Here is an 18,143-nt window from a genome sequence, read left to right on the forward strand (position 1 = left end):
AAATTTGTCATTGAAGGCCTAATTCAAGACTGGGTTCAGATCTTGAATCAGGTCATAAATAAATAAATCTGCCTTCATTAAATCTTCCCTGACATCTCTGGGTCAAGTTAACTTCCTCTTTCTATGTTTTGTAGGCGTTTGTATTAAACTACTACGTTGATTTTAGATCTCTCCATTTACTAGGCTATAAGTATTTGAATTCTGTTTTTATATATTTCTCTACATTTCAGCATTTTTAGCAGTTTTCCTTTTATAAAATATATTCTCAATAAATGTACAGTGATGAAATAGATTAATTGGGAAGATAATAAATGTGGGTGGTAATTATATATAATGAACAAAGGAATGACTAGAAAGACTATGCAGAGCAGCATGCATCAGAGCATTGGTTCTTCTTGCAATATTGACTGTGCATGAATTGTTGCAGGTTCTTGTCTTCCCACTTAGATTGAGGGCGCCTCCATCACCATGATGTCTGTCTTCAATAGCTCTGTCTTGTACCCTCGCTTCCTCCTGACAGGCTTCTCAGGCCTTGAAAGCAGATATAGCTTGATTTCCATCCCCATCTTTTTGGTTTATGCCACCTCAATATCGGGAAACATTACCATTCTGTTTATCATCAGAACTGAGCCTTCCCTCCACCAACCAATGTACTACTTTCTATCAATGCTGGCTCTTACTGACCTGGGCCTATCCACAACTACCTTACCTACAATGTTCAGCATCTTCTGGTTCCATGCCCGGGAGATCTCCTTTAATGCTTGCCTGATCCAGATGTACTTCATTCATGTTTTCTCAATTATTGAGTCAGCTGTGCTGTTGGCCATGGCCTTTGACCGCTTGGTAGCAATCCGAGAGCCCCTGCGCTATGTGGCCATTCTAACCAATGGTGTAATCATTGGAATTGGGTTGGCAATTGCTGGAAGGGCCTTGGCTCTGGTCTTTCCAGCTTCCTTCCTCCTAAAGAGGCTTCAATATCATCCTGTCAATATTCTATCCTACCCATTCTGCCTACACCAGGACCTCATAAAAACAACTGTATCCAGCCGTCAAGTGAGTAGCATCTATGGCCTCATGGTGGTCATTTGCTCCATGGGACTTGATTCACTGCTTCTTCTCCTCTCCTATATCCTCATCCTTGGCACAGTATTGAGTATAGCCTCCAAGACAGAGAGGATGAAAGCCCTCAACACCTGCATCTCCCACATCTGTGCCGTACTCACTTTCTATATACCAATGATTGGGCTCTCTATGATCCGTCGCTATGGGCAGAATGCTTCCCCAATTGTCCATGTGCTCATGGCCAATGTTTACTTGCTGGTCCCACCCCTAATGAACCCCATTGTCTACAGTGTCAAGACCAAGCAAATTCGTGATAGAATCCTCCGGAAATTCAAGAAATAGAAAGTTTAAGTGAGAGAGAACCTAAAAGACATATTTCTTCCCCTTCTCCTTTATATTTATGAGAGTATTTCATATTAATGTTGAATTTTGAATTAAATTTTGCTAATAATATTTTAATTTCAAGTTGATAGATATAAACCTCAATAGCAGTAAAATCTGTATTTTCAGTATAGAGAATAAAGACATGGTTTTGTTTTGTCTTTATGTTGACAACTAGGGAATATGGTCACTAAACCTAAGTTAGGTCCTTCTTACCAAAATTATGATTTTTCTTTTAATAATTAGCAGTAAATGTTTGGGAAACTAAGAGTCATGAAGTCAACAGTCTAATGAAGTTGTTCATTAACTTTCAGAGGTTCCTCAATTTCTGAAGAATAGATTTTAAGATGGCTTTTGATCTATCAGTTACTGAAAGAGTGCTGTTAGAGCTTCCAAATATGAGTGGATTTTTCTATTTTTCTTCATCATTCTATCAGTTTTTACCTCAGGTATTTTGATTCTCTTTTGTTGGGTGCATAGATATTAAGATTTGTTATGTCTCTTGGAAATCACTTTATTAAATATAATGCCCTTTATCCTTGATAGCTTTTCTCACTTTAAAGATTGTCTTTTCTGAAATTAATATAGCTTCTCTAGTGTTTTTTGTTTGTTTTTACTAATGTTAGCATGTTATATCTATCTCCATCCCTTTACTTCAATATATATTTTAGGTGACTAGGTTGCTAAATACTGTATTTTTTTTAAATGTTAACAGCTTTCTGAGATATAATTCACCTACATATAATCCATTCAATTAAAGTATGTAATTTGGGGTGCCTGGGTGTTGCAGTGTTAGGTGTCTGACTCTTGGTTTCTTCTCAGGTCATGGTCTCAGGGTTGTGAAGATTGAGCCTGACCTTGGGTTCTGGGCTCAGCAAGAAGTCTGCTTGAGATTTTTTATTCCTCTGCTCTTCCTCCCAACTCATGGGCATGTGTGTGCTTTCTCTCCCTGTCTCAAATAAATAAATAAATACATACATAAAGTCTTATTAAAAAATAAAGTATAAGATTCAGTGTTTTAAGATACATTTATACGGAAACTTTCCAAGATGGCAGAGAAGTAGGAGACTTTAGTTTTGTCTGGTCTCAGGAATTCAGCTAGATAGCTATCAAAACATTCTGAACACCTGTGAACTCAACCAGACACCTAAGAAAAGAATTCCTGCAAGTCTGCAAATAGAAAAGTGATGATTACTTTCTGGAAGAATGACAAGATGGAAAAACTCACCTCAAAAAAGAGAACAAGGGGCAGTAATGACTGCCAGGGACCAAATCAGTACAGATATAAGTAAGATATCAGAACTGGAATTTAGAATGATTATAAAGCCATTAGCTGAGCTTGAAAAAGCATAGAAGACACTAGAGAATCCCTTTCCAGAGAAATAGAAGAACTGAAATCTAAGCAACTTGAAACCAAAAGGCTATTCATGAGATGCAATTAAAAATGGAGGCTTTAACTCTGGAAAACAGCATGGAGGTTCCTCAAAAAGTTGACAGTAGAGCTACCCTATGACCCATCAATCATATTACTGGGTATTTACCCTAAAGATACGAATGTACTGATCCGAAGGGGAATGTGCACTGGAATGTTTATAGCAGTAATGTCCACAATAGCCAAACTATGGAAAGAACCTAGATGTCCATCAATGGATGAATGGATAAAGAAGATGTGGTATATATACAATGGAATACTATGCAGCCATAAAAAGAAATGAAATCTTGCCGTTTGCAATGAGGTGGATGGAACTAGAGGGTATTATGCTGAGTGAAATAAGTCAATCAGAGAAAGACAATTATCATATGATCTCTCTCATATGAGGATTTTGAGATGCAGGACAGGGGGTTGTCAGGGGTAAGAAAGGAAAACTGAAAAAAGATGGGATCAGGAGGGATACACACCATAAGACTCTTTTTTTTAAAAAATGTTTTTAATTTTTATTTCAGCATAACAGTATTCATTATTTTTGCACCACACCTAGTGCTCCATGCAATCCGTGCCCTCTATAATACCCACCACCTAGTACCCCAACCTCCCACCCCCCACCACTTCAAACCCCCCAGATTGTTTTTCAGAGTCCATAGTCTCTCATGGTTTACCCCCCCTTCCAATTTCCTCCAATGCCCTTCTCCTCTCTAACTCCCCATGTCCTCCATGCTATTTGTTATGCTCCACAAATAAGTGAAACCATATGATAATTAACTCTCTCTGCTTGACTGATTTCACTCAGCATAATCTCTTCCAGTCCCATCCATGTTGCTACAAAAGTTGGGTATTCATCCTTTCTGATGGAGGCTTAATACTCCATAGTGTATAAGGACCACATCTTTCTTATCCATTTGTCTGTTAAAAGACATCTTGGTTCTTTCCACAGTTTGGTGACCGTGGCAATTGCTGCTATAAACATTGGGTACAGATGGGCCTTCTTTTCACTACATCTGTATCTTTGGGGTAAATACCCAGGAGTGTAACTGCAGGGTCATAGGGAAGCTCTAGTTTTAATTTCTTGAGGAATCTCCACACTGTTTTCAAAAGTGGCTGGACCAACTTGCATTCCCACCAACAGTGGAAGAGGGTTCCCCTTTCTCCACATCCCCTCCAACATATGTTGTTTCCTGTCTTGTTAATATTGACCATTCTAACTGGTGTAAGGTGATATCTCAATGTGGTTTTAATTTGAATCTCCCTGATGGCTAGTGATGATGAACATTTTTTCATGTGTCTGATAGCCATTTGTATGTCTTCATTGGAGAATTGTCTGTCCATATCTTCTGCCCATTTTTTAAAAAAGATTTTATTTACTTGACAGATAGAGATCACAACTAGGCAGAGAGGCAGGCGGAGAGAGAGGAGGAAGCAGGTTTCTTGCAGAGCAGAGAGCCTGATGCGGAGCTCAATCCCAGGACCCTGAGATCATGACCTGAGCTAAAGGCAGAGGTCTTAACCCATTGAGCCACCCAGGGGCCCCCTTCTGCCCATTCTTTGATATGATTGTCTGTTTTGTGTGTGTTGAGTTTGAGGAGTTCTTTATAGATCCTGGATATCAACCTTTTGTCTGTACTGTCATTTGCAAATATCTTCTGCCATTTCGTGGGTTGCCTCTTTGTTTTTTTGACTGTTTCCTTTGTTGTGCAGAAGCTTTTGATTTTGATGAAGTCCCAAAGTTAATTTTCGTTTTTCTTTCCTTTGCCTTTGGAGACATATCTTGAAAGAAGTTGCTGTGGCTGATATCGAAGAGATTACTGCCTATGTTCTCCTCTAGGATTCTGATGGATTCCTGTCTCACGTTGAGGTCTTTTCTCCATTTTGAGTTTATCTTTGTGTACGGTGTAAGAGAATGGTCAAGTTTCATTCTTTTACATATAGCTGCCCAGTTTTCCCAGCACCATTTATTGAAAAGACTGTCTTTTTTCCACTGTATATTTTTTTCCTCTTTTGTCGAAGATTATTTGCCCAAAGAGTTGAGGGTCCATATCTGGGCTCTCCTGTTCAACATCGTATTAGAAGTCCTAGCAACAGCAATCAGACAACAAAGAGAAATAAAAGGTATCCAACTTGGCAATGAAGAAGTTGAAAGACCCCTCTCCCCTTGCTGAAGGCTTGATTAAGTAACCTATTGTCCCCATAGCTGGATGGCCACCCATACCAGGATGTCTATGGTCAACTGGCCTCTCAAAAGGGAAGACAAATGAGGAGCAGAGTGACCTGGGACTTTTCAGAGTGCTGAGCCAAGGCCCACCAGAATAAACCGTTGTGTCCTTGCCTTAAACCCAGTGCCTGACAATTCTTGATTTATCAATCAGATTCCTATAACCATGCATCTGCTTCTGTAGGCTCGCTTCCCGCCACCCCAACCCTGCCCTATATAATCTGCTCCCCAACTTAGCCCGGTGCGCTCAGCCCACAAAGGCTGATGCATCCGCAGGCGCCTGTGTAACCAATAAACCTCTTGAAATTTGCATCCAGTGGAGGCATGCTGTTTGATTCTTGGGTGTGGCTCCAGGGTCTTTCAAAGTCAAACTCTGTCTCTTCACAGATGACATGATTCTTTATAAGGAAAACCCAAAAGACTCCACCCCCAAACTACTAGAACTCATACAGCAATTCAGTCATGGGGTAGGATACAAAGTCAATGTACAGAAGTCAGTGGCTTTCTTATACTCTAACAATGAAAATACAGAAAGGGAAGTTAGAGAATCAATTCCATTTACTATAGCACCAAGAACCATAAGATACCTGGGAATAAACCTAATCAAAGAGGTAAAGGATCTGTACTCAAGGAACTACAGAAGACTCATGAAAGAAATTGAAGAAGATACAAAAAGATGGAAGACCATTCCATGCTCTTGGATCGGAAGAATAAACATTGTTAAAATGTCTATACTGCCTAGAGCAATCTATGCTTTTAATGTCATTCTGATCAAAATTCCACCTGTATTGTTCAAAGAGCTGGAGCAAATAATCCAAAAATTTGTATGGAATCAGAAGAGACCCTGAATTGCTAAGGAAATGTTAAAAAACAAAAATGAAACTGGTGGCATCACATTACCTGATTTCAAGCTTTATTACAAAGCTGTGATCACCAAGACAGCATGGTACTGGCATAAAAACAGACACATAGACCAGTGGAACAGAGTAGAGAGCCCAGATATGGACCTTCAACTCTATGGGCAAATAATCTTCGACAAAACAGGAAAAAATATACAGTGGAAAAGAGACAGTCTCTTCAATAAATGGTGCTGGGAAAGCTGGACAGCTATATGTAGAAGAATGAAATGCAACCATTCTCTTACACCGTGGAGAAACATAAACCATAAGACTCTTAATCTCAGAAAACAAACTGAGGTTTGCTGGGGGCTGGGAGGGAGGGATAGGGTAGCTGGGATATGGACACTGAGGAGGGTATGTGCTATGGTGAGTGCTGTAAAATGTGTAAGTCTGATGATTCACAGACATGTACCCCTGAGGCAAATAATACATTATATGTTAATAAAAAAATGGAGGCTCTAACTTCTAGGATAAATGAGAAAGAAGAGAGAATTAGTGATAGAGAAGACCAAATGATGAAGAATAAAGAAGCTGAGAAAAAGAGAGATAAACAACTATAGGATCACTAGGGGAGAATTTGAGAGATAAGTGATACCATAAAGTAAAAAATACTATTAGAATAATTGGGATCCCAAAGAAGAAAGAAAGAGAGGGACAGGAAAGTATCCTGGAACAAATTATAGCAGAGAACTTCCCAAATCTGGGGGAAGTAACAGGGATCCATGTCCAGGTAGTACAGAGAACCCCCCTGAAAATCAATAAAAATAAGCCAATACCCTGACATATAATAGTGAAACTGGACTATCTCAAAGACACACAGAAAATCCTGAAAGCAGCTCAGGACAAGAGGTCTATGGGTAGAAACACTAGATGGGCAGCAGACCTATCCACAGAGACCTGGCAGGCCAGAAGAGACTGGCATGATTTATTCAGGATGCTAAATGAGAAAAATATGCAGCCATGCATACTCTGTCCAGCTGGGGTGTCATTTAAAATAGATGGAGTGACAAAAATGTTTCCAGAACAAATAAAAACTAAAATAATTTGTGATCACCAAATCAGACCTACAAGACATATGAAAAGGGATTCTCTAAGCAAAGAGAGAGTCCAAAAGTAACATAGACCAGAAAGTAACAGAGACAATATACAGGAATAATCACTTTACAGGTAATACAATGACACTAAATTAAGTGGGATAAATGCACCAATCAAAAGACAAAGGGTATCAGATTGAATAAAAAAAGCAAGACACATCAATATGCTGTCTGCAAGAGACTTATTTAAATCCAAAGACACCTCCAGATTGAAAGTGAGGGGGGTGGAAAGCCATTTATCATGCTAAAGGCCATCAAAAGAAAGCTGGAGTGGCAATTCTTATATCAGGCAAATTTTATTTTAAGCCAAAAACTGTAATAATATATGAGGCAGGACACCCACTATATCATAATTAAAGAGTCTATCCAACAAGAAGATCGAACATTGTAAATATGTATGCCATTAACATGGGGCCAGTCAATTGTATAAGCTAATTAATAACAAAATTAAAGAGACATATTGAAACTAATATGTAATAATGAGGGAATTTAACACCCTACTCACTGCAATAGACAGATAATCTAAGCAGAAGATCAACAAAGAAACAAGATAGACTTCACAGATATATTCAGAATATTACACCCTAATGCAACAGAATGCACATTCTGAGTTCTCCAGTTCACATGGAACATTCTCCAGAATAGACCACATAATGGTCACAAATCAAGTCTCAACTGGTACCAAAAGATTGGGGTCACACCCTGCATATTTTCAGACCACAATGCTTTGAAACTGGAAGTCACAAGAGGGAATTTGGTAAGAACTCAAATACATAGAGGCTAAAGAGCATCCTACTAATGAATGAAAGGTTCAACCAGGAAATAAAGAAGAATTAAATAAAATTAATGGAAACAAATGAAAATGAAAACATAACTGTTCAAAATCTTTGCGATGAAACAAAGGCAGTCCTAAGAGAGAAGTATATAGCAATACAAGCCCTTCTCAAGAAACAAGAAAGTTCTCAAACACACAATCTAACCTTACACCTAAAAGATCTGGAGAATGAACACCAAATAAAGCCTAAACCTGGCAGAGAAGAGAAGCAATAAAAATTGGAGCAGACTTCTTGCTAGACATATCTCCAAAGGCAAGGGAAAGAAAGGCAAAAATGAACTATTGGGACTTCATTAAGATAAAAGCTTTTCCACAGCAAAGGAAGCAGTCAACAAAATCAAAAAACAACCTACAAAATGAAAGATGATATTTGCAAATGGTATAATGAGATAAAGGGCTAGTGTCCAAAATCTATAGAGAGCTTATCAAACCAAACACCCAAGGAACAAATAATCGAATCAAGAAATGGGCAGAGGGCCCCTGGGTGGCTCAGTGGGTTAAGCCACTGCCTTCGGCTCAGGTCATGATCTCAGGGTCCTGGGATCGAGGCCCACATCGGGCTCTCTGCTCAGCAGGGACCCTGCTTCCCTCTCTCTCTCTCTGCCTGCTTCTGTCTTCTTGTGATCTCTCTCTGTCAAATAAATAAATAAAATCTTTAAAAATAAAATGTCTGTTTAAAAAAAAAGAAATGGACAGAAGTGTCTGTTCATCTCTTCTGCCCATTTTTTGATTGGATTATTTGTTTTTTCGGTGTCGTGTTTGAGAAGTTCTTTATAGATCTTGGATATCATCCCTTTATCTGTAGTGTCATTTGCAAATATCTTCTCCCATTCCATGGGTTGAGTTCATATGATCTCACTGGTATGGAATATAAAAAACAAAACAGAGGATCATAAGGGAAAAGAAGAAAAATAAAACAAGATGAAACCTGAGGAGACTCTTAATCATAGGAGACAAACTGAGTTACTGGAGGGGAGGGATGGTGGGGGGATGGTATAACTGGCTGAAGGACATTAAGGAGGTCATGTGATATAATGAGCACTTGGTATTATATAAAATTACTGAATCACAGACCTGTACCTCTGAAACAAATAATACGTTATATGTTATTAAACAAATATGAAGCAAAGAATCATTGGTGAAAGAAAGAAAGGAGGAAAGAGAGGGGAAAGAAGGAAGGAAGGAAAGAAGGAAGGGAGGGAGGAAGGAAAGAAAGAAAGGAGAAAGGAAGAAAGAAAAAAAGAAAGAAAGAAAGAAGAAAATATCCTGATTCTGAATACTGTTGCCCAAGCTTCGGATGACTTGGATAAATTGGCTGATGTCTAGGCAGGAATAGCTATGAGGAGGGCTTACCTCACACTCTTTCTCTTCAAGATCCCTCTATTCTAGATTCCTTTTCATGGGCCCTATGTACAAGGCCAGGTCACAGAAGATCAGGATGATTTTATGTATGGCATTGGCAAGTCATTCTGGCTCTTTTTTTCATTACCATGTTGTTTACCTTGCTGTTATCAGGTCAATTTCTCTAAAATTTACCTCTCCCTCTCAACTCCATACTAAACACAATTCAACATTAAATACTATCAGGAAAAAAATGAAGCCCAGCTAATAGCTATCATTTCATGGAGTAGAGTACTTGTTAGAACTTTGATGGGAGAGATAATATAATAAAACAAAGACCAGTTATTTTGGACACAAATCCTTTCTGCTTCCTGGCTCTTATTAATAGTAAAATAAGAGAGGGGTTAATTTATGTTATAAAGGGATCTAAGGAAATAAATGTGAGATACTGAAAATTGGTTAAGTGAATGAACTATGAGACAAACATGTGGGTTCAAATCCTGTCTTCCCTACTTAATGGACATATCAATTTGGGAAAGAAATTGTGTCTCCATTTCCTCCTCTACAACAAGCAGGGTAATATCTAGTGGAAAATATTGTTGTGAAGATTTAAAAAGCTAATACCTGGGGCGCCTGGGTGGCTCAGTGGGTTAAGCCGCTGCCTTCGGCTCAGGTCATGATCTCAGAGTCCTGGGATCGAGTCCCGCATCGGGCTCTCTGCTCAGCGGAGAGCCTGCTTCCCTCTCTCTCTCTCTGCCTGCCTCTCCATCTACTTGTGATTTCTCTCTGTCTCTCTGTCAAATAAATAAATAAAAATCTTTAAAAAAAAAAAAAAAGCTAATACCTGTATAACACTTAAAATATTTCCTGATGTATAGTAAAAAATTTATTATGATTTGTTGATAATAATCTAAACCACTTAACTAACAGTATTCCCAGGCAAGGGTATTTTGTGGAAGTTCATACTGATAGGTGTTGCCATGGAGATGTCTCCTAGATTCATTTTTGGAGCTACAGGGGAGTTGATAAATGTGACATCATTTCCCTTCCTATATTTATTGCCAAAAAAGAATAAAACATATGAGTACAAAAAATGGCTTTTAGAATATCAGCATTATTACTGAATAAAATCTGTGTAGTATTTCTTGGTTTAGTTGTGCATCCAAATTGGAAAATTGGGCTTTCTAACAATCTTTGCCCTCTCAAGACCCCCAGATTTAACTTACCTCAGAAGCTAAGGATTTTTGTTGGAGGGGCAGAGCCTTGTGAGGAAACTTATGGAACTCCTGAATTTTGGAGATAAAAGTAATTTTGGAGGATCTAACATTTTTAAGTATCTATGCCCCCAACACGGAAGCAGCCAACTACATAAGCCAACTGTTAACCAAAATAAAGAGACATCTTGATAATAATATGTTAATAATAGGAGACCTCAACACTTCACTCTCAGGGATAGACAGATCATCTAAGCAGAAACGAGGGTATGCAATGTCAACACTATCATGTGACAATAAAGTATGTGTTTCTACGTTCTCTGTTCAGTGTATTCACCTTTTTTGTTAATTCTTTTATCAGAATTCTCTTATCATAATTCCAACAATATATTAAATATTAATATAATATTATAATGTAATAATATTAGAATATTCATATTATAATTAATATATAAAATTACAATTAATGCATAATTAATTTAATTTAATAAGGTATAATTAATTTATTACAATGTAATTTAATATTTAAAATATATTAAATATAACAATATACTAAAATTGCTGATATTTCATAGGCTATCCTGTTTCTCTCTCCTAGGTCTATAGTAATTTCTAGCCAATTGACTTTCCATATGCTTTTTTAAAAGTTTTTAACACTGTAGATTATAGAAAATGTATATATAGTACAGAAAGCTTTCATATAAATGTATACATAATTTCCCCTATCAGTAATACTTTTTACTAGTATGGTCATTTATTATAATTAATAAAACAATATTAACTAAAGTTCATATTTTATTAAAGTTCATGTTATTCAGAATCCTTTAGTTGAATCTAATGTTCTTCTTTAGTGGAAATCCCATCCAGGATACCACATTACACTGACTAGTTTTATCTAGTTTTGTCTCTTAGTTCTCTTGACTATGACAATTACTGAGGTTTTTCTTAGTTTTGATGACTTCACAGTGTTTAGAAATACTAGTCAGGTTTTAGGGGTACCTGGGTGGCTTAGCTGGTTGAGCATCTGACTCTTGTTTCCAGTTCAGATTTATGATCTCATGGGTGCTGGAATTGAGCCCCACAGTGTGCTCTCATTTTGGTGGGGAAACCTGCTTGAAGAGTGTATCCCTCTTCCCTTTCTCCTCCCTGTCTCTGTGCACACACCCTTTCTCTCAAATAAATCTTTTTGTTGTTGTTGTTGTTGTTAAAGTAATACTTGTCAGGTTTCTGTAAAATATCCCTCAATTGAAATTAGTCTGATTATTTCCCCCATGACTAGACCAGAGTTATGTGATTGGGGAAGATCAATGAGGTAAAATTCTATTTATTTCAAAATATATCAAAAGTACATACTATCTACATGGTTTATCACTGTTGATTTTGAGCTTTATCATCTGCTGCTATCATGTCAGGGTCTCTTTCTCCTCCATTTCCAAGTTTCCTCTTTGCAAATAATTTGCAGTATATAGCCCACAAATTAAACAGTGAGTAGTTATGCTCCTCCTCCTTGGAACAAACCTCGTTGGTTTGTTTTTTGGTTTTTCTTTTCTTTGGTATTTGTTTTTGCATGAGAGATAATCTATTCTCCCATTTGTTTATGATTCAATTTTACCCAGATGGACTCAAATATTTATTTCATACTTTAAGTTGTAAGCCAATACTCCTTTATTTTGTCATATTGACCAGTTTTGGCTATTGGGAGTTCTTTCAGTTATCTCTTGTGTCCTTTTACTTACCCCCATAATTGTGTGTCATTTTTTTTGGTGGGAAAGGTCACATCCTTACTTTCTGGGACCCCAAGTTGCTACAGGTGTATCCCATATATCAGGTGCCTCAATCTTAAATGTGATATTTCTCTGAAAATTACTGATACCTTTAATTGGATAGTGGTATTATAAACAAATTTTAGGGTGCTGGATGTACTTTGCTACTAGGGTGTGATTCATTTAAGACCCTCTCAGCTGGAAAAGCAAGGAAATGCCAACCTCTGTATGTATACATATCTATAAATATCTATCATCTATTTATTTATCATCTGTCTATCATTTATCATCTATATAAACATAGTGAAGTCTCTAATCTGTTACCACATGAATTGAGGGAGTTCTTCTTGAATCCTTGTTTGCTGTGTGTTTTTATAAATATGTGTTGTCATTTTTTTGTGTGTTGTCACTTTTTTTAAGAAAGTATATTTTTTTAACCATTGATATGATCAATATGACTTTTCTTCTTTAGGCTGATGTTCTAGGTTACATTGTTTGTTTTTGAACATTGAATCAATCTTGTATATTAAGAATAAACATGATTGCTCCATGTATACTTATTTATTCTTGTAAATTGCTAGCTTAATTTAATAATATTTCATTGAGGATTTTTGCAATTATTCATGAGATAATTTTGATACATAGTCTCTAAATATAGATAGATAGATAGCTAGATAAGGTCTCTATGTATATTTTTTGGGCATCTTTAAATGACTTTGGTATTAAGGTATGTCCAGCTTCATAATCTAAGTATTTTTTAGCTTCTATAGTCTCAAATGTTTTAAAACAATTGATGTAATTTTTTTTCTTTAGTGTTTGATAGAATTCATCAGTGAAACCCTCAGAACCTGATTGTTTTGGAAGGTTATTATTTAGTTGTGCAACTTATTTAATAAATATGGAGATATTTAGGTATTTGGAACTGCAAATTGTCTTTTGTTGGCCTTATATCATTTGTATATATCCAGCTGGCCATTGAGTAATATGAGTTTGAACTATGTGGATCCACTTAAATACAGTACAACTCTATACATGTGTTTTCTCTTCCTTAAGATTTTCTTAACAGCATTCTATTTTCTCTACCTTACTTTATTATAAGAATACATAATAAAACATATAACTTACAAAAATAAGTGTTAATCGACTGTTTATATTAGAGCTCAAGTCAACAGTAGACTATTAGTGTTAAGTTTTGGGGGTGTCGGAAGTTATAAGTGGATTTTTGACTGCATGGGGGTGGGGGAACAGTGCTCCATTTTCTGTGTTGTTTGGGATCAAGACCCACCAACATAGGGTTTGGGGTGCTGACCCTATAAGTAGGACTTAAAGATAATTTCAATGCTGTTGTTGCAAAACCCTGCATGGATTTTTAATTGTATGGAATTTATGGAATGGAACCTTGGGAGATGGTTGGAGACAATGAACATTAGGACTATAAAAGACATGGTTAGAACATGAATATATAGTTGCTATTAACATTTTAATAGAAAAAATCATTACTTACAGATTGGCATATCTGAATCTTATCATTCAGATAACTGGAAATATGTACGAACTTTCCCTCAAAAGGTAGGACACTGAATTTAGTTTCTTTGAGGAATCCTGTTGGTAACCCTGTGTGGCTTTCAAGATAGGGGACCTCATAATGGATAGAGATTTAAAATCGATTTATAAAAATAATTTATAAATGGAAAGATATCAATCTTTATTTTATGTATTTTATTCTTAAATATTACTAAATTTGAGTTGTACTTAAAATGAAACATGACATCAAAATTAAGGAAAACACTGGGAAGAACACTGTTGCTGTTCTTTTGAAAAACGAGGCCACCGATAACTTAGAATATACATCTTTTTTTCTCTAAGAGAAAAGAGCTTTTAATGGGCTCAAGATGCTCCCAGGAAGTAAGTTCTTCAGACAATTGTATTTAGATATACCTGTGTCACCTTCCATTAATTCCTTTCAGAAAGCCTTCATCAATATCTCTAGTCCATGCTCCTTGCTGAAAGATAACCTTCCATACTTCCAAACGCTTCAGGTACATATTCTGGCTCAGTCATGTTGCAGAGTTGTACAGTCATTTTTGTACCATCAGATAGCAAACATGACATCAGGAAACTCATTCTTAGCCTCCTGAACTGTTGCTTTTATGTTCTGTCTCATGATTTTTTATGTACACATCAGTTTCTGCTCACAACAAATTCAGGAAGAATAATAGATCTTTGATGCCCAGGAATCATGGAGGAGATATGTCCCTATTGGATTACAGAAAATACTTGTAAGGATATCTAACAAATTATTGTAAAAGTAGGAGATTTTGAACATTTATTTTCTACCTGAACTTGTCTGAGTTTCATCTACTTTTGCAAAGCCTGAAGTCACAAAGGATGCATGCACGTTGCAGTCCATGAAGAAGGAGGGCTTTGGAGAGCCAGAAAAGTGCTTTAGACAGAAGTTTGTCTAAATACATTTAACACGTGCACACACACACACAAACACAACATATACAAGGAAACAATCTAATGAAACATAACTGAAAATCACTGTTAGAATTCTATACATTCAAGCTTCTCTTAGAAACAAGGATTTTCATTCCTTAACACAAGTATTGTTTTCAGGTACATTCATTTCATGCTTCTTCAGAAAGGTTGGTAGTGGCACAGTGAGGGCACATAGTATTATGAAAAATAAGGGAAAAAATGCTAAAATGAAAGGTAAAAGCTGGAGTCATTTTTTTAAACTACACTAAATATCCCAGGATTGTCCCCAGTGAAATAAGATACATTTAAGTTTTTAACAGAAATCTATGAGGATCTTACTTGTTTTACAGTCAGATTTATTTATTTTTTTCAGGAAAGTATGGCGCTAGGCCTTAAACTAACTGTGCCAGCTGGAATACTATCCTATTTTAAACACAGAGAGATGGAGGTTCACTAAATCTCCATACTTTAAAGGTAAAAGGCTCTCAGTTGGTTGTCAAACCCTATATTCAAAGGAATAAGTACTCAACACCAACCAGGAGAGAAAACATTGAGATCTAAGAACAGAAAGCATTCTCCGAAGTTTGTTCCTTTAGGAGCTAGAGGATCTCTTGACAGGAGGAGCATTTAAAAAGATAATTAACCTAGAATTGGGTCAAAATAAACTTCTTTCAGTTCTGTGCATGTCCTCAAGAACTAAGGAAACAAGGGATTCTATTTTGAGGTGAAAACACGGATCACACACTCACGAATCTGCTTTGTCCTCACACCATAGATGATAGGATTGAGGGCAGGTGGAACAACCACATAGAGATTGGCAACCAGGATGTGGACATAACGGGGAACTTTTTTGCCAAATCGGTGGGTGAGGAAGGAGAAGAGAGAAGGAGTATAGAAAACACACATGACCCCAACATGTGACCCACACGTACTCAGAGCTTTGTGACGAGCTTCTTGAGATGGGAGGCGGAAAACTGCACGAAGGATGTAGGCATAAGAGACTCCAACCAATGCCACATGCAAAATAAGAAAAGAAGCCACAAAAAGCCCATAAATGGCATTAACTCGAATGCTGGCACAGGCCAACTTGGCAATGCCCATGTGTTCACAGTAGGAGTGAGCAATAATTCGAGTCTCACAAAAGGGCAGTCGATGGGTTAGGTAGAGAATGGGCAATGTAAGCAGGACAGGGTGCATTATAATACCCACACCAATGCCTCCTAGCACTCGGGGCGTCAGGGTGGTTTTGTAGTGGAGTGGCACACAGATAGCCACATAGCGGTCAAAAGCCATAGCAAGCAGAACAGTGGACTCCATTCCTGTAAGAGTGTGTATCAGAAACATCTGAGCCACACAGGCTCCAAAACCAATTTCATGTGCATCAAACCAGAAGATACCCAGCATTCTGGGCACTGAGGTTGTGGAGAGGGCCAGATCTATGGCTGATAAGATGGCTAGGAAGAAGAACATAGGATCCCGCAGAGTATGCTCAGACCAGATGATCAGCAAAATCGTAGCATTGCCCAACAGAGCCATTAAGTAAATGGAGCAAAAAGGCAGGGAGATCCAGCCATGGGAACTCTCAAGTCCTGGGATGCCTGTAAGAAAGAAGGTGTCTGGGTGGAAAGTGGAAGTGTTTGTGTGGAACATCTTGCCACGGATGAGATGAGAAGTAGTTGACTATTCTAGAAGGAAAAACAAGAGCATATCTCAAAACTTTCCAGTAGGCTTAATTTTTATCTGTAGTTTTCTTATTATAAAAGCTAATGCTGGGGGGCCTGAGTGGTTCAGTCAGTTAAATGTCCAACTCCTGATTTTGGCTCAGGTCATGATCTCGCGGTCATGACATTGAGCCCACATAGTGCTCAAGGCTGGGTATGGAGCCTGCTTAAGTCTCTCTCTCCTTCTCCCTCTGCCCTTCCTCTTCCCTCAATCTCTCTCTCTCTAAAACAAAACAAAACAGAACAGAAAACTAATGCTATAGCTTGAGTTCAAAGTAATATGCAGGAACTGACTTAGCACTCTTCAAATGGAAGGAACATATCCTTATGAAAGGTCTCCCTCCCTCTCACATTTTGGACAATAATATCTTATATTCCTTTGCTGAAACCCCAAATAAAAATTGGATCGAATTTTAAAAACATAAATAGAGTTTATTTATACTGAAATATCAATCTTCTTTGAAGACAAAGTTCACTTTACCTAAACAGATCAACACAAAATCACTAAGCAACAGTACAGACAACTGCACACAGAATATGACAATATAAAAGGAATATAAGTGTACCTAGAGCTATAGAATGATAGCAAATACAAGATTTCATTAACCACTTGTTCAGTGTTCAGTATACATTGATACATATTTAGAAAACCAGATCCAAAATGAAGAACTGTGCTTCCTTACTGCATCCCTCCATACTTACTCATAGGTCTCCCACAGACGTGCTGTGCTGAATCTCAGATATAATAAGATATATTAAGATATAATATAGTAAGAGTTGCACAAAAATGGGTGGACACACTGTATACTGTACTGTGCCTCAGATTTTAAAAGAGACACGCAAAGATAGTAAAATACTGCAGCTGGAAATGACCTCCAGGAGGAAAATGCATCTCTTTGTTATAGCATTGTGATGGGAATTAACTTAATAAGGAACTCCAAGGTTTCTGTTGGTTGCCAAATCAAGAATGTCCCCGGATAGCCAACCATTCTACCCATCCTTGTGTGTGTTTGGGGGAAGGGTTTGGGGAAAGAATACTGAAAAGGTGTTTTGAAAGGAGAAACTTTGAGGGGTAAAGATGTGTTTCCAATGACAGTGATGGTGGTCAACATCAGGGTTAAGATATCCATGTTCCTTACTTACCACACTGTAGTTAATATCTGTCTTTTCCTTTGTTCCTTATTTCGTCTTTCCACCCTGCCTCCCTCCTTCCTTTCTCTCTCTCTCTCTATCTCTTTCTTTCTTTCTTCCTATAGAAAAAAAAAAAAAAACCCAGCAGCTATAAGCTAGTACTATAGAAAAAAAAATAAACAATGAGTATAGGAAGAGAAGGGAGGAAAAGTGAAAAGAAAGAAGAAAGGACAAACAGAAGGAAACATAGAGGAATTTAAAGGGAGATAGGAAGGAACATATCTCAACTCTAATTGCCTCCTGAGAAAAGTGAAAGAAAAGTGCAAATTTGGATAAATATTTTATTAATAACATTAAAAAACCAGAGATTCCCCAGCTGGTTAAGTCCTGCAAGACTGTACATAATATTCATCTGCAGACTGCTTCTTTCTCTGTTTTCCTCTTTGTAATCAAGTTTATGGAATACTGAATAGTTTAAAAATGTGTGATGTGAACCACACAAGGATAAAAGGTAAAATTCAATTATGAGGGCTTAACTTCTTATGATTTATCAATGTCAGTGAAATGCTAATGA

General features: G+C 37.3%; 2 protein-coding genes across 2 annotated transcripts; one reads left to right on the forward strand and one right to left on the reverse strand.

The window, feature by feature from the left end:
• Positions 1-471: 471 nt before the first annotated feature.
• On the forward strand, positions 472-1,404 carry LOC309840211 (olfactory receptor 51G2-like; the record flags this gene model as incomplete). Its single annotated transcript, XM_082682284.1, has 1 exon — positions 472-1,404. The coding sequence occupies one exon, from the start codon at positions 472-474 to the stop codon at positions 1,402-1,404; it is 933 nt and encodes a 310-aa protein (XP_082538410.1).
• A 14,027-nt stretch (positions 1,405-15,431) lies between these two features.
• On the reverse strand, positions 15,432-16,367 carry LOC309840204 (olfactory receptor 52J3-like; the record flags this gene model as incomplete). The annotated part of the gene is made up of 1 exon (XM_082682278.1): positions 15,432-16,367. One exon carries the CDS (start codon positions 16,365-16,367, stop codon positions 15,432-15,434), a length of 936 nt encoding a protein of 311 aa, XP_082538404.1.
• Between the last annotated feature and the right edge of the window lie 1,776 nt (positions 16,368-18,143).

The sequence above is a fragment of the Mustela nivalis genome, assembly GCF_964662115.1.
Source record: "Mustela nivalis genome assembly, chromosome: 9".
In the NCBI taxonomy this organism is placed as follows: Eukaryota; Metazoa; Chordata; class Mammalia; order Carnivora; family Mustelidae; genus Mustela; species Mustela nivalis.